At 37.9% G+C, this 27,736-nt stretch overlaps 1 protein-coding gene across 4 annotated transcripts in view; it reads left to right on the top strand.

Annotated features, from left to right (window-relative positions):
* LOC149534164 (protein KINASE OF THE OUTER CHLOROPLAST MEMBRANE 1-like) overlaps positions 1–19,173 on the top strand; it is a 117,353-nt gene extending 98,180 nt beyond the window's left edge. For 2 of the 4 annotated variants that reach the window (XR_016358004.1, XR_016358005.1), the window contains exons 6-8: positions 17,012–17,895; positions 18,617–18,782; positions 18,877–19,173. Coding sequence is in view for 2 of the 4 variants with exons in the window: in XM_089807201.1 (XP_089663327.1) it covers positions 17,012–17,895; positions 18,617–18,633 (901 nt within the window). In the remaining 2 variants the exon portion in view is untranslated. Of the gene's footprint in view, positions 1–17,011; positions 17,896–18,616 lie in introns of all 4 variants that reach the window. The other 2 variants (XM_089807201.1, XM_089807202.1) reach the window with 1 other exon arrangement.
* The last annotated feature ends 8,563 nt before the right edge of the window (positions 19,174–27,736 follow it).

The following is a 27,736-nucleotide window of genomic DNA, read 5'->3' as shown; positions in this document are numbered from 1 at the left end:
CAAAGAATCGTCAAATAGAATGGTTGGACCTGCATTTACCTTAAATGAAAAGACATGCATTCACCTATGCCATGCCAAGGAAAAAGACATGGATGCCCTGGCCCTACGTATCAGTAACATCCCTTGTGTCTTTATAGGGATGTTATATACACAGATTGATATAACAATGATCCTGATTGCTATCTACAAATCATACAATGAGTATGAAGATCTATTGGGCTTGCTGAAGTTATCTCTTTTCATTTCCTCTGAAATCAGACCAATTATCATTCCTTTTTTTTACATTTACAGCCCTTCTCTGATACCATGTTAAACAAATATCGTTTTCTGCAAATGTAATAACACTGCCTTCATATTGGTGTTTTCCAAATGTTGAATTGAATGACGTATAAATATGAGAGGTATGGTTAACCATCATTAGTAATAATATATTAACAATTATATATATATATCATAGTTATGGGACTTAGACTCGCCTCCGACTCGGAAAGTCAAAATCCGACTTAGACTCGGACTCGGACTTGGCCAGGACTGGGAAAATCGAAAAACCCATGAAATTCAAAGATTTTAAAGAATTTAACGATTTTTTCATGCATCATTTAGTCAATTAACATCAAATACACAATAGTTGAGATTCAATTAACATCAAATACACAATAGTTGAGATAAATAGAAGCTACTTAATACTCATACACAATTTTGCATAGATCACAAAAGTATAACAGCAAATTTTTGAAGGAAAAAAATTGAATAACATAATATAAAGTTGAAGATTTAAGATTCAATCCTTAATAAATTCATGACATACCACAATATCATTTTCAAAATTAATATACGCTGAAAAAAAAACACCTTCCAAAAATCTCTATCTAACTTAAATTTTTTTTTTTAAATTAAAAAAATAATAATTTTGGAGAGTCTTGGGCTCGGGACTTGGCAAAGTCCCTGGACTTAGCGAGTCCACATGGACTCTTCTAGGACTTGGTCGAGTCTGAGTCTACAGGTAAATTGCCTCAGAAAGGGTGACTCTGGCTCGGACTCACAAAGCCCTGGTCGGACTCGCCGAGTCTCGTTACACTGATGTGTGTGTGTGTGTGTGTGTGTTTGTGGTTGTATATAAGTAGATGTAAGAGTATTTGTCTAAAATGATAATTTACCAACAACAATGTATCTCATGATCTAATCAATCCAACTGAAGCTACAACCTTAACACAGAGGACATGCTTTAAAATTTTGAATAAGGTTATCCATTCAATACAACAAAGGATGCTAATTTTTTTATCAAACAGAGCTCAGAAGCAAGACAAAATTCCATTGATGGTGTGGGACACGATTTGTAAACCAAAAGGAGAAGGTGGTGTGGGATTGAGAGATTGGAAGTTGATTAATGAAGCAACGGGCGACAAGTTAATTTGGCAAATCTATAAACAACTAGATAAAAGATGAGCAAAGATCTTGCAAGCTAAATATTTGGATGATGCTGATATTGATTGGAACTTTCTTTTGAATTGTAAGAAGTTGATCACAAACCACTTGACATGGAAAGTAGGCAATGGTTAGAAAACACATTTCTAGAATGATTCTTGGGATGGACACCCAACATTGTTGCAGGGTGGTGTTTTACAGAATTTAGTGGATGTATCTACTCGGGTATGGGGGATAAGGTAAGTGAATTTTTAAACATGGATAATTTTGAGGTTGGGCAAGAGGCTTAGTGGAAAAATCCATATATGCTTGGTGTATCGGAAGAAGAGCACAACACTCTTCACAAAATGTTGGAAAGTAGAAAGGACATTGGTTCAAGGGATCAAATGAAGTCATCTGGTGTAGGGAAAAGTGCAGTTAGTATTCTATCAAAATTGGGTATTCATTGCTAAACAATGAGTACAAAAAGGTTGAGTGCGAATACAAAATATGTTGGAATAAATTTTGTCTCACTAAGGCAGGTGCTTTTTCATGGCTGGTTGGTAATGGGAAAACTTTAATGGGGGATAGGCTAATGAGGTTGGGGTTTGCTAGGCTGTTTAGATGTGTTTTGTGTAACAAGGTAGAGGAAACACTGGACCATCTATTCACGATATGTGATTTCTCCCAACAAGCTTGGCAGTTTGGGTTACATAAACTAAATTGGAGTTATCCCCTTCCGTGTAATTGAAGGGTTGGTTGGAAGCATGATACACTTAGAAGGGCTCATCGTCCTTTTCTTCAATTTGGGAAATTTTGCTATTGACTACTTTGTGGGAAATTTGGAAGGAACACACCAGGGGTGTATTTCAAGACAAGGTTGAATTTGTGGAACGGTTCTTGGTGAGATTGGAGACGAATGTTGCATCTTATATTAATATGCTAAAAGTCCCTTTCAATTGGTTTGATTCAATGGTACAATACAATTGGCCCTTGGTTAAGTATAGGGCTATTAATGGGCCTTCGAAGGATAAACTGCAACAACCGGTTAGTGGTAGGACAGTGGTCACCTCTAGAGGAAGGGTGGATCAAGATTAACTTTGATGGAGCATCCAAAGATAACTCGAGACTGTCAGGGATCGAATTTGTAGTACATGACATCCAAGGGAACATCTTAGCTATTGGAGCTCAAAGGATAGTCAATGGGAAACAATGAAGCAGAATGTATGGCAGCAATTGGAACAATATTCATGGCCAAAGAATTATGAGTGCGAAGACTTATCTTTGAAGGCGATTCACAACTTGTGCTGAGTGGAATTGTTAAAGGAGAGATGGACATGGTATCTCAATTGGCATATCAGAAGGATTTGAAATTTGGTGGGAGATTTTGTAGATTTCCGAGTTACTTGTGTCCTTAGGGAAGCAAATTTAGTGGTAGATAAATTATCTAATGTTGGGTTGTTGGGCTCATTGGAAGACAAATTTGAAGTGTTTGAAGATTTCCGGTCTTTGGGGTTTGGGGAAAGACCCATGATAGGAAATGACATCACTTCATTTCTTGTCGAATGAAGTGCAACTTAGCAATGTTATGAATCTGGAGGTGGACGGGTGATGGATGTGATGTTTTAGTTGCATTTAAGTATATGGGGGTGTCGTTGAAGGGTTAGCTCATTTTTGGGTTTTATTGCTCTGGCCCGTATCTACCATGATGTCGCTTTTGTCATGTTAGATAATAGGGTGCGCTTTTCGGAGTTTAAATGACACTTAAATGGACTGTTGGCCGCAACAAGATGCATTTTTCTTTGCCCCAGTGTCTGTTGTTGTTCAACTTGAGCGAAACTTCCATGGAGGCCAACTTCCAAGGTTTAGAAATCTCAGTGCACCAAATAAAAAATGTTTTCAAGTTTGATTATGTGGAGTTCTAGGAGGATGTCTATCTATTGTTTGGGCAGGAGTTTCTAAATGATTTGAGGCCCCAGACCAGCTTGGATATATTTCCTCACTGTTTTTGGCTTTGGCTTTGTTGGTGGGTTCCCCAAAGGACGAGGTGTTGCAAGTCTGTAGGGCCTGTTCAGAGCCCAAGTGGGCTAGTTGTTTGACAGAGATTATGGCGAGGATGGAATTGGAGGTGGGCATATGTATGGGTCGTGGCCTATGGTGTCTCATTGGTGGCAGTGATGGGAATCTGTAGCCACTCGGGGTTTGGTCTTTGGCCTATATGGCATCTTATTAGTGGCGGTGATGGGAATCTGCAGTCACTCGGGGTTTGGTCTTCTTCCCACCCAATGGAGATACACTTGGTGGATGTTGGGAAAGGATTGCGTGACTTGCTGGTTATTCTGCAAAAACAAGAGGTGGTGAAGTAGGAGCTAGTGGATGGTTTAACGCGGTCGGTGAAATCGACCCCCGTAAAGTTTATTGTGCCTCAAGTTGATGGAGTCCCTGATCCATGATGCCAAATTCCCCCAAAACATATTGTTTGAAGGCATGGTACTCAAACTGGTGCCAATGGCGTCGAGGGTCTTGGTGGTCGTGTGGTTGGGGATTTATTCCTCAACTTCTCCAAGGAGGAGGGGTCTAGGTGGTTTGGGTGAAGATTTGGTGTTGTTGTTTGTCCTATGGTTGCCCAATATTGGTAGTATGGGCTAATGGTTGTATGGGGGTCTTTCGTCTGTCTAATGAGTTTGGTTGGTAGATTGTAGGCTTGTATAGAGCGGTGTTTTGAGTTCTGTTTTTGCAGTTCAAGGTTCAAATCTGTCATTCTCAATGGCTATGCAATTCCTTTATTATATCAATAAATTTTGAAATTACTAATCGAAAAAAAATTCCACAAGTTTTTTTGGAATTCACTTTAAGGATATTCTATTTTCTCAAGTTTTGAACAAATTATAAAAGACTATCATCATGAATGCTCACAAACATAAGGAATAATAGTGTTTCTACAGTGCTTTGGAATGTGATTAAGCTTGGGGTAGCTTTTGTCTCTCTTTTGTAGAAGCTTCTTTTTGAGGTGAATTTTCTAACCACCTACGCATATTTAAACACACTCTACCACTCAATTTTCCAAAGCCTTCAAGCATGTTATTGGTGCATCCAACAACACAAGAGCTCCAAAATTAGTGTAATGCCCCTCTAGAAGAAGTTTTTTTTCTCTTACATATGCTATTGTGTTGCTAGTCATAACTTGGACAACATTTTTAGTGTCCATTTCTAGCATCATTAACTAGAACAAGTTACATAGTCTACATTCTTCATTTTATAGACTTTAAGCACACCGATGTGCCACTAGAAAGTTTGTTAGTTTGAAATCTTGTCATCTGCTTACCCATACTATGAGAACTGTTCATCTCATCAAATATTGTAGTCGTTTTTGAACACGTTTTTTGTTCTTCTACTATCCTTCGTTTACTTTTATGGTTTCCTCTCTCAAGGGCCATTGAAATAAGGATTTGGAGTGTTAAATCCTTTTTTGACAATGCTGAATGCATTTACCATGGGATTTTTGCCACATGTGAGTAGTATGTTATTGTAATACCAAAACTTTATAGCAACCACCCCAACTTAATTGCACTTCTCTTGGTTCCAGGTAACATCTATTATGAAGTAACTGGTAAAATACTTACTAGATATTAACAAAGACCGAGAGGTCAATATATAAAAGAATGAATGATGTTTCCTAAGTAAACGATCGTAAAGAATAGAAACATTCTATTTTAGCTAATAGAAAACTAACAGATAACTATAGGGTAAGTAAAAATTAGAAATATTCTAATATTTACAATAGATTACAAATAAATAACCATTAGATAATAATAGACACTACCCTCCCTTAATCTATCTACACCACCAAGTCGTCCTCTGAATTAGACTAACTTATCACAACCAAGAGGCTTGGTGAGAATGTCTAATCTGTTGTAGGAACACACTGCAAGTCTATTATCCTGTCTTCAACTAGCTGTCGTATGTAGTGACAATAAAACACACTTTTACCACTCAATTTTCCAATGCCTCCAAGCATGTTATGGGTGCATCCAACAACACGAGCTCCAAAATTAGTGGAATGCCCCTCTAGAAGAAGTCTCTTTTCTTTTACATGTGCTATTGTGTTGCTAGTCATAACTTGGACAACATTTTCAGCATCCATTTCTAGGATCATTAACTAGAACAAGTTACACAGTCTACATTCTTCATTTTATAGACTTTAAGCACACCAATGTGCCACTAGAAAGTTTGTTAGTTTGAAATCTGCTTACCATACTATGAGAACCATTCATCTCATCAAATATTGTAGTCATTTTTGCACACATGTTTTTTGTTCTTCTACTATCCTTGGTGTATTTTTATGTTTTCCTCTCTCAAAGGCCATTGAAATAAGGAGTTGGAGCCTTAAATCCTTTTTTGACAATGCTGAATGCATTTACCATGGGATTTTTGCCACATTTGAGTGGTATGTTATTGTAATACCAAAAATTTATAGCAACCACCCCCACTTAATGGAGCCACTCTTGGTTCCAGGCAGCATCTATTATGAAGTAACTGGTAAAATACTTGCTAACTATTAACAAAGACCAAGAGGTCAATATATAAAAGAATGAACGATGTTCCTAAGTAAACGATCGTAAAGAATAGAAACATTCTATTCTAGCTAATAGAAAACTAACCGATAACTACAATCTAACTAAAAATAATTTTTACAATAGATTACAAATAGATAACCATTAGATAATAATAGACGCTATCTATTATCGTAATACCCTCCCTTAATGGTTAATCTATCTACAACACCAAGCTGTCCTCTGAATTAGAGAAACTTATTAAGACCAAGAGGCTTGGTGAGAATGTCTGTAGTCTGATCTGTTGTAGGAACATACTACAAGTCTATTTTCTCGTCTTCAATCAGCTGTCGTATGTGGTGACAATAAACATCCACATGCTTGGTTCGTTCATGGGAGACTGGATTCTTTGCTAATTTGATAACACCTTTGTTATCAACAAACGAAGTGGTTGGTCTTGCTGGTGACATCTGCATATCCCCAAGGATCTGACGAAGCCAAACAACTTCACATCTTGCCTTAATAGTCCCTCTGTATTTAGCCTCTATGGAGGAGAGAGAAATTGCCTGTTGCTTCTTATTGGTCCATGTCATGACACCGGATCCCAAACTGAACACATCCAGAAGTTGACTTTATATCGTCAACAGAGCTTGCCCAATATGAATCTATGAACCCACTAAGTTTAGGATTAGAACTCCGAGAGTAAAGAAGTCCATGAGCTGTAGTGCCTTTCACATTACGAAGCGCACGCTTGGCTTCCATCCAATGATCAGCCTTGGGAGTTATCATAAAGCATGAGATGTAGTTGATCAAAGTTGATATCAAACCTAGTAGCAAAGAGGTAGATGAGGTTGCCTGCTAGTTTCCTGTATTTAGTATCATCAACGAGAGGAGAATCAATCTTGGCTAATAACTTGAGACCTTTCTCGATGGGTGTAGATGCAGGCATGCAAGCTTGCATAGAAAATTTTTCTAACAGAGCCTTGACATATTTGGACTGAGAGATGAATATACTAGAAGATTGTTGTCAAACCTCAACACCTAGGCAATAATGCATGAGCCCAAGGTTTGTCAGATCAAAAGACTGGCATAAATTATGTTTGATTCTGTGAATCAAAGAGTGCAAACTGTCAGTGATGATCAAATCATCCACATAAATAACTAGAAGGATGATGTCACTGTCAGTAGTCTTGATGTAAAAATTTTGAGTTTGAAGAACTCTAGAAGTCTTGATCATTGAGTTACTTATCAATTTTCATGTACCATGCCCGAGGGGCTTGCTTCAAGCCATAGAAAGCTTTCACTAATCTGAGAACATGACGTTCTTTACTGGCAACCTTGAAACCTAGAGGTTGTGTCATGTAAACTTCTTTGTAGAGGTCACCCTTCAAGAAAGCACTCTTGACGTCCATCTGATGGACCTTCCAGCCAAATTGTGCTACTATGACTAGGACTAATCTGATTGTGCTCATCTTTATAGTAGGAGAAAAGGTCTTCTTATACTCAATGTCTTGATGCTGAGAAAAGCCCTTTGTAACTAAACGAGCTTTGTACTTATCCAAAGTACCATCAGATTTGTATTTGATTTTGTAAACTCATTTGCAGCCAATAGGTTTCTTCCCTAGTGGAAGATTAGAAAAAATTGAGGTGTTATTCTTTAGCAGGCTTTGGTGTTCAAATGTCATGGCTTGTTCCCACTTTGGAATTTCTTTAGCCATGGAATATTTTTGAGGTTCAAACACACTGTGATTGTTGGCCATGAGAGAAAAGTTAATGAACTCTATTGGTTTGCTCTTTTTCTAAGTGGTTCTCCCATTAATGAGCTCATCATCACGAAGATCAACAAGTGTTTTATCCCACCACTTAGGTTGGAGAGGAGAATGACCAACATTAGTATCAGGAGATGGTCTATGATCAGGTTCCTCATCAGAAGAATTTGGATCAAACTCAGGTAAAGGATCTACTAATCTGGGTGATCGTACAAGAGAAGTTGGAGGTGTATGTACAGGGATCACTCATATAACTGGAGCTGCAGGAGCTATTGGAGCCCTCCCATCAGGTGGACATAATGGAAGTCTAACTCCCAAATCATGAGCCTTCATAGGTTGGTATGTTGGATCAGGAATAGGGGAAACATGCATGAATGGTCCTCGTTGCTCATCAAAGATTACATCACCACTGTACAGGAGACGAGATGTCTCAATGTCAATCAAGCAGCAGACTTTGTGAAGACTATTGTATCCTTCAAGCATGAGTTCTTGACTCTTGGCATCGAACTTGGTGTAGGACCTATCAGAAATCTAAACAAAAGGAAGAGAGCCAAAAGCCTTCAGGTGATTGAATCTGGGCTTGTGACCTGACCAAACTTCTTCTGGAGTCTTACCTTTGACTGTCACTATGGATGACTCGTTTAAAAGATAAACTGCAGTGTTAATTGCTTCTGCCCAAAACTGCTTCAGAACATGTCTGTGTTCGAGCATGGATTGGGCTAGCTCGGTGATTGTTATGTTTCGACGTTCAACTACACTGTTATGTTGTGGTGTGTGGGGTGTGGTTAACTGGCGTTTGATGTCATGAGTATCCAAGAAGCTAAAGAATTCATTAGAACAAAACCCTCGGTTGTCTGACCTGAGAGTGATACTAAATTTTTCAACTAATGGTTTGAACTTCTGAAATACAATAAATGCATCTAATTTCCTTTTAAGAAAATATACCCACATTTTTCTATTGAAATCATCAACAAACGACAAAAACTACCTAGACCCAAGAACAGAAGGAGTGGCCATAGGGCCGTAGATATCGGCATGAACAAGTTGAAGTACCTGAGAAGCTTGCCATGAATCACCACTGGTGAAAGGTGCGCAATGTTGATTCCCAGCCTAGTATGCATCACAAATTCCAAGCTGCTGAGTCTAAATCTCTGGCAAATCGAGGACAAGCTCTTCTCGAGCAAGCTATGAGAGATAATGCACATTTAAGTGCCCATATCGCTGATGCCAAAGTGTGCTAATAGAAGACCGCCGAGAAGCCATAGCTAAGTGCCGAGAATCACTAGAATTAGTAAGTCTGAAAAGACCATTATCCTCAAGACCTACTGCAACAATAGATTGAGTCACCCTATCAGTGATGGTACACTGATGTGAATTTAAGATGACATCCAACTGTGGAGAATGTCGTAGCAATTGACTGACTGGGAGTAGATTGAGTTCCATCCCTAGAACGTAGTACACATTGAGGAAAATGAGATTCTTCCCAGCTAACTAAATCTGATGTTGCCTTTGCTGACAGTCGTGTACTCTTCTCCGCTACCAAAAATAACAGTTTCTGAATAAGGTTGGTAGTCAGTGAACCAGTCTCTACGGTGTGTGAAATGACGAGTGGTACTTGAATCTATATACAAGGCAAATGACTTCACATGATCTGCATGTCTTTTAGCCATGGAGGCGTAAAAGGCAAATATCGTCAGCTCAATGTGCTCTGCACTATTTGCTTTGGGCTACAAACTTGATTGCTTAGATTGGGCAGCTAAGTGTTTCTGACATTCAACCTTCATGTGACCATATTTGTGGCAATTGTTGCATTGAATGTTCTTTTTCCTGGAGCTTTCTGAAGCTGGAGCAGAGGACTTCTGCTAAGAAGACTACTAAGACTTGCCTTTATCCTTCTGAAATGACTTGGTAGCAAAGGCTTGCTCTGTGGAGGTGGAGGTGGAGCTGGAATTGCTACTGAACTTTTGTTACAACCGACCTTGCTGAAGCATAAGTGTGCAGAGATTTGTGAACTTTATGTCAACACCAGTAGAAGTGATGTTGAGAGTCTCGATAAAATGCTCGTAGGACTTGAGAAAACTTTTGAGGGTTATGACCACAATGTCCTCTTCTTCCATGTTGCGTTCAATGGCAAGCAATTGATCACGGATTTCCTGAGTCCTATTCAAGTGTTTCTGGAGTGACTTTCGCTCATCCATGATAGTAGAAAACAAAGTGTTCTTGAGAAAGAAGGCTCTACTTTTGTCTGATGTCTCATGAAGTTTCTTCATATGCTCCCATATCGTGGCAGTTGTTTTGCCGGATGGAATCTAAGGGGGTTGATTGATCAGCTATAGATAATTTGAGAAGCATCGTTGCTTCCCGATTATTTTGATCACATGTATCCTGATCAGTACCAGTTGCAGCCAGACGCTTTGTAACACCCAAAACAATCTGATCAGTACTAGTTGTAGTTGGACGCTTTGCAACACCCAAAACAATCTAATCAGTATTCTGATATTCAAGGATTGCTACCATCTGCTGTTTCCATGTGCTATAATTCTAACCATTGAATTTTGAATTTCCCTCAAGCAAAGTATTAGTCAGAGATGCCATAATACGTTTTTCAATGAAAAATGTGAAAATCTGTGAAGGCATGTACTTCGAGGCAAAAATATAGAAGACAAAAAAATTGAAGGGGTGCCTAGAAGAGAGCTTGAAAAACCCAAAAAGACTATGTTGTTGGTTTCTAGATCCACTGGCTCAAAATCGAGGCACCTAGAATAATCTAACGACAACCCACTTGAGCTTTCGAAAAACCCATTAAAATTTTGTATTTAGAAAAAAAAAATTGAGCCAAAAAAATAGAATTTTTAAGCAAAACCCTAGTTGCGGCCATGGAAGGAAACAATTGCAGAAAAAATGGCAATTCCAAGTAGCAAGTGGCCGATTTTTCCACAAAGAAGGTTGTTCCTTCACAGACGTTGCTGGAGCTTGGAGATTTGTCACCAAAATGGAGATGTATCAAGCGTGTAAATTAGAAAACGACCGAAAGATGCGTCTGCAAAAAATGATGCTTTTTCTCAAAAAAAAAGGTTGTGGTTGCAAACAAAACCATGGTAATGGGTCCTGTTCAAGACTAAGTCGCAGCAAAAGGAAGTGGTTTGAAGATCAAAAGCAGATTTTTCAAAAAATAGTGATTCGTTCAGAAACCCTGGATGAATGCAGATTGTACAGACAAATTTCTCAAAAATGAAACCCTAGACAGGTTGTAGAAAAAATCACAGAAATAATTTTGAAAAATTATAGCAAATAACTTTGAAAGAAATTATAAATGAAGACCTAGAAGTCAATATATACAAAAGAATGAATGATGTTTCCTTAGGAAATGATTGTAAAGAATAGAAACATTCTATTCTAGCTAATAGAAAACTAACAGATAACTATGGGCTAACTAAATATTAGAAACATTATGATATTTACAATAAATTACAAATAGATAACCACTAGATAATAATAGACGCTATCTATTATCGTAATGGTATCTTCATGTAAAGGTTATGCTCCAAGTATAAGAATCCTACTAAGCTAAATTAGATTGAACCCTCTGAAATGGATGAATTGAAAATCTATTGGCCAATAAACGAGTCTCTAAAAGGTATGGGGGATGTTCATCATCAATCCATTGGCCTCATCCACTCTCTTCTTCTACCTTTTTCTTTTCATCTTCTATTGTACTTATCCATTTAATTACACAAATTTACATCTTGGCCATAAATTTCCACAAGGTGGTAGGAAATAATTGAGGCTTCTTATCAAACTAAACCCACAATATTAGTGATCACACGGCCTTGATATGCCATGTTTTCAAGTGGAGTTCCTTTTGAGTTGACTGTGCATTGCCCTTGGAGGATGTCATTCTTGCACAAGTGTAGTGCAGTTGTTGAGAGTAACGTAGATAAGCAAGAACAGAAAAGTTCTAAAAAAAATGTAGAATGTGAAAAGCTAGGGACATTACCTTTCAAATTAAGCTCCTATTATCAATAAATCCTTCCAACATGATAATGGCCACAGCAACTAAGAAATGGAGACAATGTGGACTTTTAGTAACATCCAAGTTAGAGTGCAATCTTGCCCTATCACATGTATGTAAAATTTATCCTCAAAATTTGACGAACCTCTAAATTTTATATAAAAAATGTATGGGAAGAGGGCTTTTATTAATTCATTTATTTATTTAAAAGCATTGAGATATGGAATGTGGGAGGCAACTTTTGGAGATGTCATATGAGTGATGATCATCCAACTAGGGTGATTGGGCCTCTTGTTTGTAGATAGGAGTATATATTTGGAACCGCCTTCCTTTTGCAGGTAGTAATCACTATGAGAAGTTGAGGTGATGCAATAGGCAGTTGTGAGAGACGTAAGCAGATCACATATTCCCTTGCAACTACTTATTTCTTTGTTTTCTTCTTTGTTGTTCATTCTCCTTTGAGGTTGGAACATGTTGAGCAACAAGCCATTTGAGAGACTTGGGAAGGGGCTTGTAATGGCTTTTTCTCCAAGAATTAATTAAATATTAGCATCGGATCTGCCATATCAAATATTAGAGTTGAGATCATTCATAGGATGCAATATTGTCAAAATAGATGTAAATAATCAACTTAAACTAAAATATTTAATTAACTGATAAGAGTTCTAGATTAAATAATTAACATGGCAATGGAATAATATAGCCATATAATTTAATCATTTAATCATATATAAAATATTCTGACTATCTTTCAACATTAAGGGTTTCTGATGCTAATCTATATCTTGAGCACTTGGAATGGTCATTCCACTCTAACATGGCTCAGTGGTCTTGATCGTCACAGCAATGGCACATCTAGGAGGAACCAGTTCTTATTCAAAACTAATGCAAATGCTTCCCAAGCATCAACACAGCATGTTCAAGAGCATTATATCAACATGCAGAACAACCTTAATCAAAAAAATCCTAGGTGTACTTTGAAACCCAAGTTGGACACACTCTATGTGCCCCCTTCTCCAAGCCCATAAGCCATTCTTATTCTTCTTTGAGTGATCTCCATGCCCCCTTTTGAAGTGTCACTTGAATGCCTCATATCACATTTTAAGATTCGGTGTCCAAACTGTCACAACCTTTTTACATGAATGCTTCATATTGCATATTAAGATTCGGTCTCCAAACTGTCACAACCTTTTACAAGAGTTTCCTTCTAAGAATTATTTAAATAATAATTAGTCCTCTAGCTTCTGAAAGGGTTTTTAAATCTACTCCTTTTCAATTCCGCTTTTAATGAAAGGATCATAATATGCTTTATTTTTAGATTCCTTTTAGTTCTAAATGTATATTTTATACTTATCTTCTCCTAGGGAAAATATCACATAACATTTCTCCCCCTGTAAATCAGCTTCAATTCTCAATAGCAGGGGGAGCAAGAACACGTCTGCATAATAACTAAAGAAATATGTAATCAATAAATTAAATTATTGACATCAAGTATTTCCATACTTCATTATGCTTCTATTTTTTATTTTACTTCGTCTACTGTCTTTTCATCTTGTAATTCATAGATCTCCTTTTTTAATAATAGAGTATGTTGTAGGCCAATGGATTGAGACTTTATAAGGAGCCCTAATGTATTGAATCATTTGATTCTAATTAATATTAACTGCCTGAAAATTTAAGTCTACATATTAAAGCCTCACCTAGAAAATCTGTGCTCCTCATTTAGTACTTCCTGACCCAAAGAAAGTCAAAGAATTGAAGGCTCACCAAAACAGGAGATAATGTTCATCTGCTATATTTAAGATACCTACTGAACTTTCTCATTTTTCCATGCTGCTGCAATCACCTTCTTTTCTGTCAATCTTCTTCTGATCTTCTTTTGGAAGGAACCTCAGCAAGCTTTAATTTGCCAAATTCATTAGAAATATCCAAGGTTAAATGGGGATGCATTCCTTGTCCCCAAACCCCATCCCCTGGACATTTCCAGGATGGCAGAACGCAAAGGGAATGTTCCCCTCCCATACTCAATTAGCAGAAATTGGTCGAAATGGCAGGATGTCCCCTTCCATTTGGAAACAGCTATCCATCCCTGCATTGCTGGCCATCATCAAACAGCAGGGAACACTTCCAGTATTCAAAAACATAAAAATACTTGTCCTTAAAAGTTGCACGTGCAAACTGCTTTGGAACAAGTTTGACAACCTGTAAACATTTTATTTTGGGTTAACTTTTCTGAGGACCCAAATTCGTGAATCTCAAATATGGATCACTCTCTGAACTTCTTATGGAACTCTGAACATTTTACTCATTAAGAGATATTTTTCTGTAAGCAATCATTCAGAAATGCTACATTATGGGACAAAACGAAAAAAAACCAACACAATTCTATTTTTTTCTTAAGACGGCATAGTAGAAACAAATCTGTGGGCTTTGACATTAACCAATGGTTCTAAGCTGGCATTAATTTGAATCTATGTTTCATGCATGCATCTGAAGTGTTGAGTTTGAAGGCTTATTTTATGTCTCAGACAAGACATTTTCTGATTAAAAAGTTAAAAACCATTAAAAATATAATACGCTATTACATTTTGAAAAATTCACATACATATATATTGCCATCCCCTATTCCCGTTCTTAAAATGCCATGGAACATAGGAATATATTGTGCACCCCCATTATTTCACCACTTGCTAGGAATGATTGGCACTTTCAGATTGTTCAGACCCGATAGCTAGGGACACACACATTTTCCTTGCATTCTGTTCTAATTAGTCACCCTTACTACTACTTATGCATTCTCATTAGCACCATTCAAACCACACATATTAGGATTTTGTAAAAACCCCTTCTGGTCTTATACCTATTTGCCGATTGAAAATGAGAAATGTTTTGTTTTTTGTGTTTCTCTTCCAGATTTTAGGATATGTACGTTTTGACCCTTTTGAATATGGGAAGGCCTCAAATATGAAATGACTTTGCAATTCTAAAAGTTTTCAATCTTTTGGTATTATCCTTTGTAGAAAATGAATTAACAATTTCATGAAATTTGAAATGATTATATTAAAATCAGACGAGCTGGATAGATTATCTTCACACCCTTTTGGAAAAATTATACATTAGACATTAATAATTAAAATGGCACCTGAACCGGAACTGCCGGATGTCAAACCGTATCACCTTCCTATTGCTCACAAGGTGTCCTTGCTGCCATTACCCAACCACAGAGAACAACTAACCCTGGCCATTCGTGGTGATGAATATAGCTGGGTGTAAATACTTGCAAGGGCCGGTGCTGCTACTTGACCTCCAAGCACCCCACATGGCTGCTAAGAGCAATCACAATTCCCCAGCTTGACTTTTCCAACAGCTGTCTCGGCTCCAACGTGAGGCTGTGATGTGGTATGAAGGCTTGTGTGATATTGCCGTCCCACGTATGGTGTAATCAGACTTTTCTTTCAATCACGGCTGTCACTTATTAAATGAAATGTAGACTGTCCATAGCCAATTCGACCACAACTGAATTATGTGGACCCTCAGCAAGAAATCGTAGATCATCACAACTCAGGAATTATTCACCTTCAGAATCTCCAAGCCACAGTAATACAGTAAGGAGACAGCAAATTGTTTATAACAACACAATTTGCAATGAAATTACTAGAAAAATCTCCCAGACATAGGAAACATAGATAGGAGATTTAGATAGTGAAATCACTGTACATCAATAGTGACTTCAAACATCAGAAACTTTAGAGACTCTTATACATCAGCAAGGGCATACAGTTAAGAACCCAGGAAGAAGCCATAAAGCCACAAAGTCAAATATATAATCAATGCATGTCTTTCCCAATGAAATGAGCTCTCATTTATAAACATTCGTTGGCAGAAGTTTCCATAAAACTCCACTTCAGAAGTTGTGGAAGTTTCCCAAAAGAATCAACACTAGAAACTTTCCAACTTGTTTTTTAGAAATATCTCTTAAAGTCATTATTATAATAATGCAACTCAATGAATAATAAATAAATAAGAGCTCATGCAATTCTTAACCTGATTAACTGTAGGTGACGACCAACTGCCAAAAGTAGCAACTACTAAAATAGACTTACTAAAAATAGTAAATCCATAATTGAGACCCCCAAAGCTCTGTCAGCTCACGAGGGTCAGTATGGTGAACTGACTTGGCCAATTGTAGGAACCTGCTAAAAATGGGGATATTATAGATTTGCAGGCATTTGAGCGGGAGAAATGTCTTGTAACTTACATATTACTATATTAACAGTGTTACCTTCAACTTTTATTCTAATGCTTAGCTTGTTGATGTATATTTGTTTTCAGTTATGTAGGTGTTACTAGGTAAAGAGGTAGGTGTGGACAATTTACATTTAACATTTTATTTCTTGGGTATTACTAGGTAAGGAGGTAAGTGTGGACAATTTACATTTAACATTTTATTTCTTTTGCAATCTTTGAATGCTTTTTAGAACCCTAAACTAGATATGGAATCACACTGTGGTATTGTATAGAGGCATTTGTAGACAGCCCAAATATGGGCTCATATATGAACACTTCTGGATACAGTCGTTCTGTATCAAGGAGTGTTGTATCTGTACCCAGTAGCCAATGCATGAGTGCATATATCTGGATAGGAAAGGGAAGTATTGGACACCTGTGCCTGTTTTCTTTTCTTTTGGGAGCTGTACTGGCTAGAGTCTAGACTCACCCACATGCATGGAAATTGCAACTCAAGTCTGGAGGGGATCCTAAACACACCCATTGCACTACTGGGTGCAAGAGCATATTCAGTGGGGCTATAATCTGATGAGGTCTACAAACCATTTACCTATATATAATCTTTTCAGTCGCAAACTCTCCAAAGTTAGAGTGCATGCATTGAAAGTGTCCTTTTTGACCTACATAGAAAATGCTGACTTGGGTTATTGATGTTTTTCTGTTTGTGAATACTATCTAGTAATCTACTATGATATTTCATAGCATATTTAATCTCTTTTTAAAGTGATATGCTAATTCTGTATACAATTACATAGATATGAAACATGTTTTTAAACTTTTAAAGCTAATCCTTTGTATACTAGTACACGCTATGAACATTTTACTTAAGTTGGATGATTATTTTTTACATTTGGCCCAATGACTAATAATCAGAATATACAGTTGCATGAATAGTGCATGCATCCTTCCAGCTGCTTTGTAATACTGTTGCATAACTTTACTAGATTAGCTGCCTTTTTATACCTTGTTTTTATTAATTTGAACAGCCCCAATGCAATATTTGGAGACAGTGGATGGATTTGTGCTAGAGACAAGAGCGAATTGAAAGGGAATGATGTTCAGAACTGCAACTGGCTATTTTTGAAGGACAGGCTTCAAGTTGGGGATTATGTGAGGTCAAGAAAGATTGCCAGTATGATAAACCCAAAGGACATGAGTATTGTGGAGGGGACAATAGTTGGAATGGATAGTGATATGTATGTGCTTGTAAGGGTGCATGGCTTGCACGACCCTATGAGGATCCATTCCAGTCATCTGGAGAGAGTATCTTTAGGCTTCGGTGCAGGAGACTGGGTTCGGTTACATGGATCGCATCTGCAGAATTCAGGATCTGGGGAAAAACAATCTCCTGTTGGTGTTTTACACTCAATAAGCCGTGATGGGAAAGTTGAAGTGGCTTTTCTAGGGCTTGAGACACTTTGGACAGGACATTGTTCTGAACTTCAGATGTCTGAGTCATTTGCTGTTGGAGAATTTGTGAGAATTAAACCTGGTATAGCCTCTCCGAGATTCAAGTGGCCTCACAAAAAAAATGGCTGGGACATGGGCAGGATTGCATGGATTTTTCCAAATGGGTGTCTAATGGTGAAGTTTCCAGGCCGTCTCTTTGGAAATGTGCCTTGCTTGGCAGATCCAGCAGAGGTAGAGCTTGTAAAACTCAAGGACTGTGTTGGCATAGTGAAAAAATATCATCATCTCGAATCTGTGCACTGGGCAGTGCGGCCTTTGATTGTTACTTTGGGTCTTTTGAGTGTTTTGAAACTTGGAATGCTTGTGGGTCATATTGGTTCCAAAGCAAAAAGAAAGATAAAACAGAATAGTCAACGGTCTTTGGATGTCCAAACTACAAGACAAGATCCTCAAAATTCTGGTAATGCTCCTTGGCTTCCACCTTCAGTGGCTAATATTTTTTCAAAGAAGCGGTTACCTCTGCACGATAGCTAATTGTTGGTTTTAATGTTGTACACTTCAATTGTTGAGCACTGTAAATTTTGATTGTGAAAATCTGTACATAATCAAATGTAAATTCATTTCAAAATTTATGTACTGTTGTAAACCTAAATAGAAATCAATGTGACTTTAGTTTCTTATGTATATTTAATGTTTGTATATTTTCTCCTGAAGATTATGAACATGTGACAAATAGTTGAAAGAAAACTACCCTGCCAAGAAACAAATCAAGAGCAGAATCTTTCCAACTGTAGTCCAGAGCATCATTTATCCAAGGAAGATGACCCTTTCATCTTTAGAATCTTTAAAGGATATTGTATTGAGTGTTTCTTATTGTAGAATAAACCTGGAACATGTAGAAATTACTAATTGCTTAATTTAATTCAAATTGACAATGAATGAATGATTGAAGGAATTTAAATGACGGTTGATCTGTGAATTTTTTATTGCTGCGTGGCATATCAAACATTGATGTGAAACGTGAAGCAGTTTTATTGAGTTGTGCCCTGCCTGGCTTTACTTTTGCTCAGAGAGTGGAGTGTTAGAAAGTTTCAATGTAAAGGATCTCGTGGTTATTTTTTACGGGGAAGATATTTATAGAAAACTCATCTTTTTCCTCTCATTGGTTTGAGTGATTATAGATAAAAAGCAGAAGTGACATCAATTACGTAAATGGAAGCGATCTCGTCTGACTCTCTTGTATATACTGTAAAGGAGCAGTTTTTTCTCCCAATGAAAATGTGCTTGACAAAAGGAGTTATATTCGACTCAACTAAACAAGTTTATGCACGTTATGATTCCACTGCAGTAAGTTGGAACACCTACCTTAATTGCAGTTCTTGATATAATTTCCCGGCATCATGATTTGATGGTAGATGATGTGGTGATCATGAAATGGCAGATTTGGATGGAGAAGAACAGGATTTGTCAAGGAAACGTGTACCTGCAGTTTTTACCAATAAGGAACCATTGACGTATATATGTACTAAATTATATTGTATACCAGTAGATCTGGTAAACTGGTCTCTATAATTGATATGGACATGCTAATTTGCATTTGCTGCAACTCTACTGAACAGAATCAGAATTTCCAGCAGTTGGTTTGTAGCTGTTGTGATTTTATTGATAAATGAATTATGTATAGCCTTTTGAGGTGATTTTCTAATAAAAATGCACCTACAGGCTAGCTTTTATGTCAGCTTATATCTCTTTTCAGTTATTAGTATTTCCAATAAAGTTTAGTTCTTATTGAGCTCTGAGTTTGCATCGCAGTATTTTATCAGTTCTCTTTTCATGACTTGATTACCTGCCATGTTTATGCAATTTACTATTTGGTATTTTTATGTGAAAATATATTGTTCTAGAAGCTGGTTGTTGATAAAGGAGCAGCAACGAACATTGGCTGCATGGTTGGAGTTTCTGGGGAACCCGGCTGCAGTCAGCATTATGTTTGAAGTTGGGACAAATTATGGGTTTTTGTTCGTAGAGTTTATTTTATCGTATACAATAGTGCACTATGTATTCATACAATAGTGCACTTTGTTTTCGCCACTTAGGATACCATTGCATTTATATAAGGATGATTCAGTGGGCAAAGAAAGGGTAATTCGTTTAAGATTCTATGGATGTTTTACTGATTGCAACTTCCTACTAGTGCAAAAATATGGAATATGTTAATTTTTTTTATCGCACTATATGTTTTTTGAAGGCACCCTCACTAGTTAATTTTTTTTAGTGCACTTTGAGTTTTTTGAAGGCACCCTCCCTGTTACACTCATGTAATTTGATGTATTTCCTCTTCATTTATGTTCTCATGATAACATTTCTTCTAGTTAAATACTGCAAACAAGATCCTTACTGATGACCTAATCAAGCATCACAAAGAAAACAATAATTAGGCAAATATAAAATTGTAATTGAATTCTAGTAGCACAGGAAGGGTGATGCTAGACTTTTATATTTGGTGAAGCTATTTTCAATTGTTCTTTTGCCCACTATATTATTTTGTGTAGAATAACCTCAATAATTGTGAGTTTATGTCGATGCTTCATGTTGAAGTGGAGCAAATGATTCTAGAAAACAAAAGTTTTTGTGGTGCAATGATAGATTCACATTTGAACATTTATTGTTTTTCTGGTCTTATTTTCAGATGCCTTCATTGAACAGGAAATTGCTTAGGCATTGTCTGCCCAAATTATTGTTGCCTGAGATCAAGATTGAGTCAATGTCCAAAATGTCAGCCACGGTAGTGGAGATAATAATAGGGTAACAATAGTTTTCATCAGTAAGAAATTTTTTTAACTAGTCAAAGGGTGCATGCTATCAAAACGGGTGGTATGTATTTCGTCTTTGATGTCGCAAGCTATTTTGGTACATGCTGATCTCTTAGCTTTCGTAGTTTAGATTTATGTTTGTTGGGTTGCTTATTTGCTGTTACGGTCATCTTGTTTTGACATGTTTATAGGTCAGTATTGTATTTATGTATATAACATCTGATATGGCATGTAATAATTTTTAAATAGAGTAAAAAAATCCAAAATAAAGACTACTAAATATACAATATTGTTTTTGATTAAGGAAAACAGGTTTTGAAGGGTGCTTGAAACCTTTTACAGATCATTTAATTTTCAATGAAGCTCAAATTTAGAAACAATAGCCCTTAGATGAAACAGGTTGTCTAACAAAATAAGGTGACTAGGGTGGCCTCACAGATAACACAGTGCATTACTACCATCTAAACAGGTTTTAAATGGGACCCTGAAACCCCATGGTTACAAAAGAATATATTAAAATCCAAACTATGTCAATCTACAAAGCAACATGCCAAAGAGACTAGGATAACCAAAACAAAAAGGGACAACTTCTAAAAAGACCAGCAAGCAGTTGGATAAGAAATCCAAGCTTCAAGAATTACTTTTAGATCTTTGTCTTTTGAGAATGTAGAGACATCTTTTTACTTTTGTCCCTCCATCTTCCACCATCCCAACAACCTTTTGCCAAGCAAAGTCATCCAAACCACAAGAGTCCCCCAAATCCCTTCCAACCAGAGCAGAAGAACCACAAGAACATGAAAGAGGGGCTATAGCTCCCCTCGGAGCCAAGGTAGGGCCACATGAGGAGCATTAACCAAATTAGAAATAGCAACATTCGAAGGAGGGACAATAGAATTGGCCACCATCGTAGGGAAAACACCACAAGAATCCCCCAAATCCTTACCAGCTAGGGCAGAAGAACCATCACCGCATGAAAGAGGGGCAAACACTCCCCTCGGAGCCAAGGCCACTTGAAGAGCATCAACCAAAGAAAAAATAGCAGCATTCGAAGGATGAACAACAGTATTGGCCACCATCGTAGGGGAAACATTTAAATCATGCGAAACAACAATAGAATTTGCCTCCAAATAATCCTGAGAAGAATCATCCAACCCATCCCCAATAGAGGGAGCTTTCTGAACAATGTAGTGATCATCCAAAACCTCCTTCCACCAAGGTGACTTTTTCGATCTAACCTTTCCAGAGCAACATTTCGCTGTGAGGTGGCCGGTCTTTTGGCATTTCCGACATCTAAATGAAATGCCCTCATAATCAAGAAGCTGATTCCAAAAGCCTATGGGAGAGGCCAATTTAATCATTTCTGGAAGCCCCTTGGAGACATTTATCTCCACAAGGATGCGTGCATACGTTGTCCGAAACACATTGGAAGATACAGAATCAACCAACAAAAAATCCTCTACGGCCTCCCCCACAGCCTCCAGGACTAAATCTAGCCATAAGTGAAGGGGAAGGTTAGGCAACCTTACCCACAGAGGAATCTTGTTAAAGGATTCAATAGACGAATCAAAATCCACATACCAAGGTTTAGCCATCAAGGGGAACCTCTCCTCACAAGAGAAACCACGCTTTAGGATGGCATTTCGATCGTCTTTAGAAGCAAATTTCACAATGAAAAAGCCCCTTGCCACAGGGAAAATCTAGACAATATCTGAAACTATAGGCTCCCAAAATTTGGAAATCCAGGCATGCAGATATGACAAAGAGGGCCAAAAACCCCTGAAATGAAAGATGGCAGTAGTAGATGGGAAGTCCTCCACTTGAGTAGAAATCTCATCGACAATATCAGATGCAAGAATGAGTAGAGGGTTACTTACTGTAACAGGGACAATAGCACGGGTCTTTGGACGCACAACCTGACCACCAAGACTAGCCTCATAGGCAGCCACATCAGCATAGGAAATGGCCGAATCACCCACAACTCCTGGGGAACGAATATCCCTAGAAGGATTAGGAGAAGCCCTAGCCCAAAAAGAAATAGAAGCCACAACAGAAACTGTAGTAGGACCGGAAGCCGAAGTGGCCGCCATAACGCCAGACGCAGGAGTCGAAGCTAGACGCGGGAGCCGAAGCTGAACGCGGTTGTTAAGCTCTATAAAATTAACCCTATTATTGACATAAATATATAGTATTGTTGGTGATATGATTGATGTTTATTTTTCTTAAAAATTATTAGATGTTATTATATCATTTTTTATGAGCGGCTAATAAAGTTCGATGTAACACGGGGACTTGCACCCCCCTCCCAAACCTTGAAGTATTCATCCTTGAGACGTCCCTGCACTGGGTACTTGCGTACCCAAGTACCCCACCCTCCACCATTCTGCAACCATGCTACCATGGGAATGGGTACTTGATTATTGATTTTTGAATGTTAATATGTTGAATGTTTAATGCATAGTTACGAGACTCGAACTCGAACTCGCCTCTGACTCGGAAAGTCAAAATCCGACTTGGACTCGGACTTGACAAGGAGTTGAAAAATTGAAAAACTCATGAAATTCAAAGATCTAAAAGGATTTTAAGATTTTTTCATGCATCTTTTGGTCAATTAACATCAAATACATAGTAATTTTTTCATGCATCAAATAGTCAATTAAGATAGAAGCTACTTAATACACATACACAATTTTTCATAGATCACATAAGTATAAAAGCGAATTTCTGAAAGAAAAAAACTAAATAACACAAATTACAATGTAAACTTAAAGTAATAAACATAGTGTCATTGCAGTGTCAAATGTCTACAATATTCATGGATTACAAAATTCATGGTATCAAAAGTTTAAAACATATATCAAAATAACAACTAGAGGGTAGAACAGTAGAAGACTAAGGCTCATAGTAGCCTATGTCCTCCTACGAGTACATCTAAGATAAGTCATGGAAGATTGTAGAACCATCCTCTCTCTCTCTCTCTCTCTCTCTCTCTCTCTCTCTGATGCTGAACCTCATCTTCATCCTCATCCTCACCCATATAATCCTCATCATTAGACTCAGACCCATCACTCCTAGCTTTAGGGTCCTGCACTCTGTCTCCTTGTGCTCTAGCCTCCTCAACTGCCACTGCTACTGCCTCAGCCTCCCAATCCCCTTGATCAACCCACTCCACTTCTTCATCACTGAAGATAGGATCATCAATTACTGTGCATGTGGATCAACATTCTTTAATACAATTGGTGATGTATCGATATCAAGGATTTGTCTATGGCGAAGGCGAAGGTTGTAGTGATTAGAGCCAACCGGTTTGCTAATTTCTCTCTCAAAACTCCAATACTCTTCTCTAACTCTTTCATCTTTATCACAAGCATTAACAAAGGGTGGAATGACCTTTTTAGGTCAAATAGATATTATACAAATTGAAAAAAGGCAACTTAACTCTTTTTTTTCCTTTTCCTTTTCACTTTTCTGCCTTAGCCGCCGACAAGGGTCCTAGGCTCGGGACTTGGCGAGTCCACGTGGACTCTGCTAGGACTAATAAGATAAAAGACAAATCTCATAGAATTTTTATCTCCTCAGGCTATACATAAATACAAAAATAAAAGAAATACTATTGAATTGGAAAAGCTCAATGCTAGAAAACTCAATGTTGGTTGTGTTTATAATAGAGATTATAAACTATTGGTAATGTAATGCCCCGCCAAGAGATCCAAAAGAATTAACCTAAAGTTTTACTAAGTTTGCCAAACATTTTTTTTTTTTGAACAAGAAGAATAACATACACATCAACATAAAGTAGCGGAAGCAATAACATACTATAATCTATAAGCATACATAACAGGGTACATTCCTTAAGAATCCCAAGACATTGAGTCACATTTAAATTTAATTAATACTAAGTCTACCAATTACCACATCCATATGAAAGAATAATTATAAAGTCCAATGTCCATTTAAATAATATACATTTGCTCTGAATGCCTCTTAGCAAATGAAATTCGGAATGCTCAATCATCCACTGTACATGTCACAGGGTATGAAACGCTAAAAGAATATACATATGTAGAACTAGAAATACATCCTCCTCCTCGGATCCATGATACAAGTACAAGAAAATATATGAAGTCATCCACCATACATGATATATTCATCCATCATAAAAGGTATAAACATCCATCATAAAATATAGCCATCCATCATAATAATACATAGATAGAATGAAGGAAATGCAGACAAAGAATGCTCCAGCCATGGTGACTACGGACGGATCTCAATGGTAAGAGTAAAAAGCACTACCACCCGACTGCGTGGAACCTAAATGGCCCACTCCCACCGCACTGAGGAGATAGTCTCAAGTCCCAAATAGGATATCAAACCAAATAAAAAAAGTACTCTCTAAGTTCAGGAAATCCTAAAAGTATTCTAACTCAAGGGTTCCAAGATAGATCGACATCTATACCCAAAGGCACACAAGACACGTAGGAAACCTACTATGTACGCGAGAAAGTGTCATCGCACAAATCACACTAGAGTTACCTTAGGAATCTCTCAGGACCCCAGCCCCCTAGTGATCCTTATGCGGCCACTAGTATCCTCTCGTACTGACAAGGCATACTACGGATGCAAGGTCACAACCAAGCGTTCTCTCTATTGTCATCCTAGTTTGTACTAGCACTTGAGGAATGGGCGAGAACATACAAAGACTCTTCTTAGGTTCATTTTATTCCCATTTAGTGTAATGTTTTCACTTTAATTTACAATGGGTTACCTTGGGAACCACTTAGGGCCTTGGCCCCCATTGCAGGCCACTTCCCAACATTACATATCGATTACCTACCCTAAGCTCATGAAATCACAAATTAAAGAATCACATAAAATCACCTCAGTCCCATACAAGTGACTAGAAAGCATCAAAAAATAGTTCGTAATAATTACATCAGTTCTTTGCGAGAAACTGGAAAGCATCTAAAAAATAACTGATCGAAGACTCCAAAATGGTTAAGTCAAGTAGGTCATACATTCACTTCAGTGTCACACAAGAACACTAGAAATCAATAACAATCAATAGATCAACACACATCAGAGAACATACCGGACACGTTACCATGGTTGGGTTAAAAAGATCGAGATTCAAACATCATAACATCACAATCACATAATCCCCAAGCCTCTAGTAAACGTCCTAAACTGGTCAACACTCTAGTCAACCCCGATCTCCAAACATAGACATCACACAAAAAACAAGATACTCACAGTTGGGTTTGATTGATAATATATTGTTGAGTTAATGTAAAGTTTCCATTCCCAGTTGAACGTATGTTTTAAATAGATAAAATCCACAGTTTATCCTTACAAATGATCTTGTTCTTAAATTTAAATAATGGTACAATTACTCTATTTTGATTTTAAATCCATTGATCCAAATGCTCTAAGGATAATTGTTTATTTAAAATATTAAAAATAATCCCCATTAACCTTAACTAAAATAATTAACAATTTCATTAAAATCAGATTTATTTTGCAAAAAGAGGGGTAAAAATTTATTAAGACAGAAAGGAATACAACAAGGAGAGCTCAACAAGGAGCTCGATCCTGAGCAACAAGATCATCAAATTCTTGCACCATCTCAAAGGACAGTTGCCTCTTATCCCTAATATTCCAACCCAGATAATGACTAGATGCCCATTTGGCTAAACAATTAGCAGTTCTATTCCATTCATGAGGAATATACGTGAACCTAATGAACTGAAAAGAGGAAGAGAAGAAAAGAATTTGTTTAACAACAATGGCCAGCTGCCAACTAACATCCTCAAGCTCTTGCGAAGAAAGCATGTTTACCACCACCTGGGAATCAGACTCACAGATAATCTTCCTCCATCCCCGCAAGCAACACTGTTCCACAGCATATAAAATAGCCTGAGCTTCCATGAGATTGTTAGTATAATCACCCTTATGAACTGAGAAGAAAAATTTAACATCCCTAGAACTACAACGAGCCACTCCACCAATACTAGCCGAACCAGGATTCTCACGGGAAGAACCATCAGTGTTAATTTTCAGAACTCCACTGGGAGGAGGAGTCTAGTGCCCATCCAAGTTAACTTGACCCTTCCTTTGATGGTGAAGCTGCTTGGACATAGAAGGAAACCTATGAGCTGCAGTCCCATCCTGCAGATGAAAATTGAGGCGATTATAGATAGCAAGATCAACCGGATCCATACCCCCATCAAGCTCACACTTCACAAGAATAGTTTTCTGAATAGAATGTGATATTTTCCACCAAAGATGTAAAACACCAAGTCGAACATCTTGGAATATGCGACGATTCCTCTCCAACCAGATATGCCAAAGCATGAAAGATGGGCCAGCAATCCAAGTAGCATGGAGAAAAGAAGACTTGGAGGGAGCAGTACCCAAGTGGGCCCAGAACTCAGGCAAAGAGGAAGCATGCCGACAAGAGCAACCCCAAGCGCTCCACCAAAGGTGCCATATCTGAGTAGAATAGGAGCAATGGAAGAACAAATGGGAGACAGACTCCTCTCCATTACCACACAAAACACAATAAGATGGGCCTTGAAATCCACATTTACAAAGATTATCCTAGGTAAGACAATGGTTGTGAGCCACTAGCCACATGAAAAAATTGCACTTGGACCAAGAAACTTTATTCCAAACTTGCTTCCACCAAGGGACCTCAGCATCCCCAAATAATTGTCTAGTTATCTCCTGATACCCAGCAGAGACATGATATTTACCAGACAAGGTACCGCCCCAAGCCAAAACATCTAGACCAAGCAAAGAAGAACACTCTCTAGAGGCCAGAATTTGAGAAAGCTCCTAACGATCCATGTCTGTACCTCTAGGAGGCCAATCAGAAGAATGCTTCCATCTGTAACCAACAACAGGTCCCAATTGATAAGGAGTCTTGTAATGAGCCACTTTATCCCATCCAGTGGCAAGAAAAGAGTCACAAAGGGGCTGAAGATGAGGGTATATGGATAAAATGGAAGGGAATCCATCCCAAGCATCAGACCAAAAAAAATCCTGAGAACCTCCTTTACATATCCAAAACAGACCCCTCTTTACCAACATCGCACCTGTCTTCAAAGTATGCCAAACCATTGAGCCATGACCTTCAAGAGGAAGTGCAGAAACAGAGCAAGGATCAACACCATGAAAATATTTATGAGTGATAATACGAGCCCAAAGTTGATGTTGTCCAGAGCACCATCGCCAATAAAGTTTAGCAGCCAAAGCTTGACTACTCAATAGAGCAGATCGAAGACCAAGACCACCCTCCTTTTTAGGCCTACAAACGGTTGCCCAATTAACCAAGCTCCATTTAGTACTACGCAAATTACCACTCCAAAGAAATTGTCGAGAAAGAGCATCAAACTCCTTGAGAAAGTAAATAGGTGCAGCGTGAACCATGCTTCGATAAGTAGGAAGAGCTTGGATAACAGCTTGAAGAAGAGTAACCCGGGCAGCAGT

Source organism: Cupressus sempervirens, chromosome 10 (assembly GCF_028749045.1).
Source record: "Cupressus sempervirens isolate cs-2001-9-10 chromosome 10, ASM2874904v1, whole genome shotgun sequence".
NCBI classification, from domain to species: domain Eukaryota; kingdom Viridiplantae; phylum Streptophyta; class Pinopsida; order Cupressales; family Cupressaceae; genus Cupressus; species Cupressus sempervirens.
Note: the sequence above shows the minus strand (reverse complement) of the source record. Positions and strands in the feature narration are given on the sequence as shown.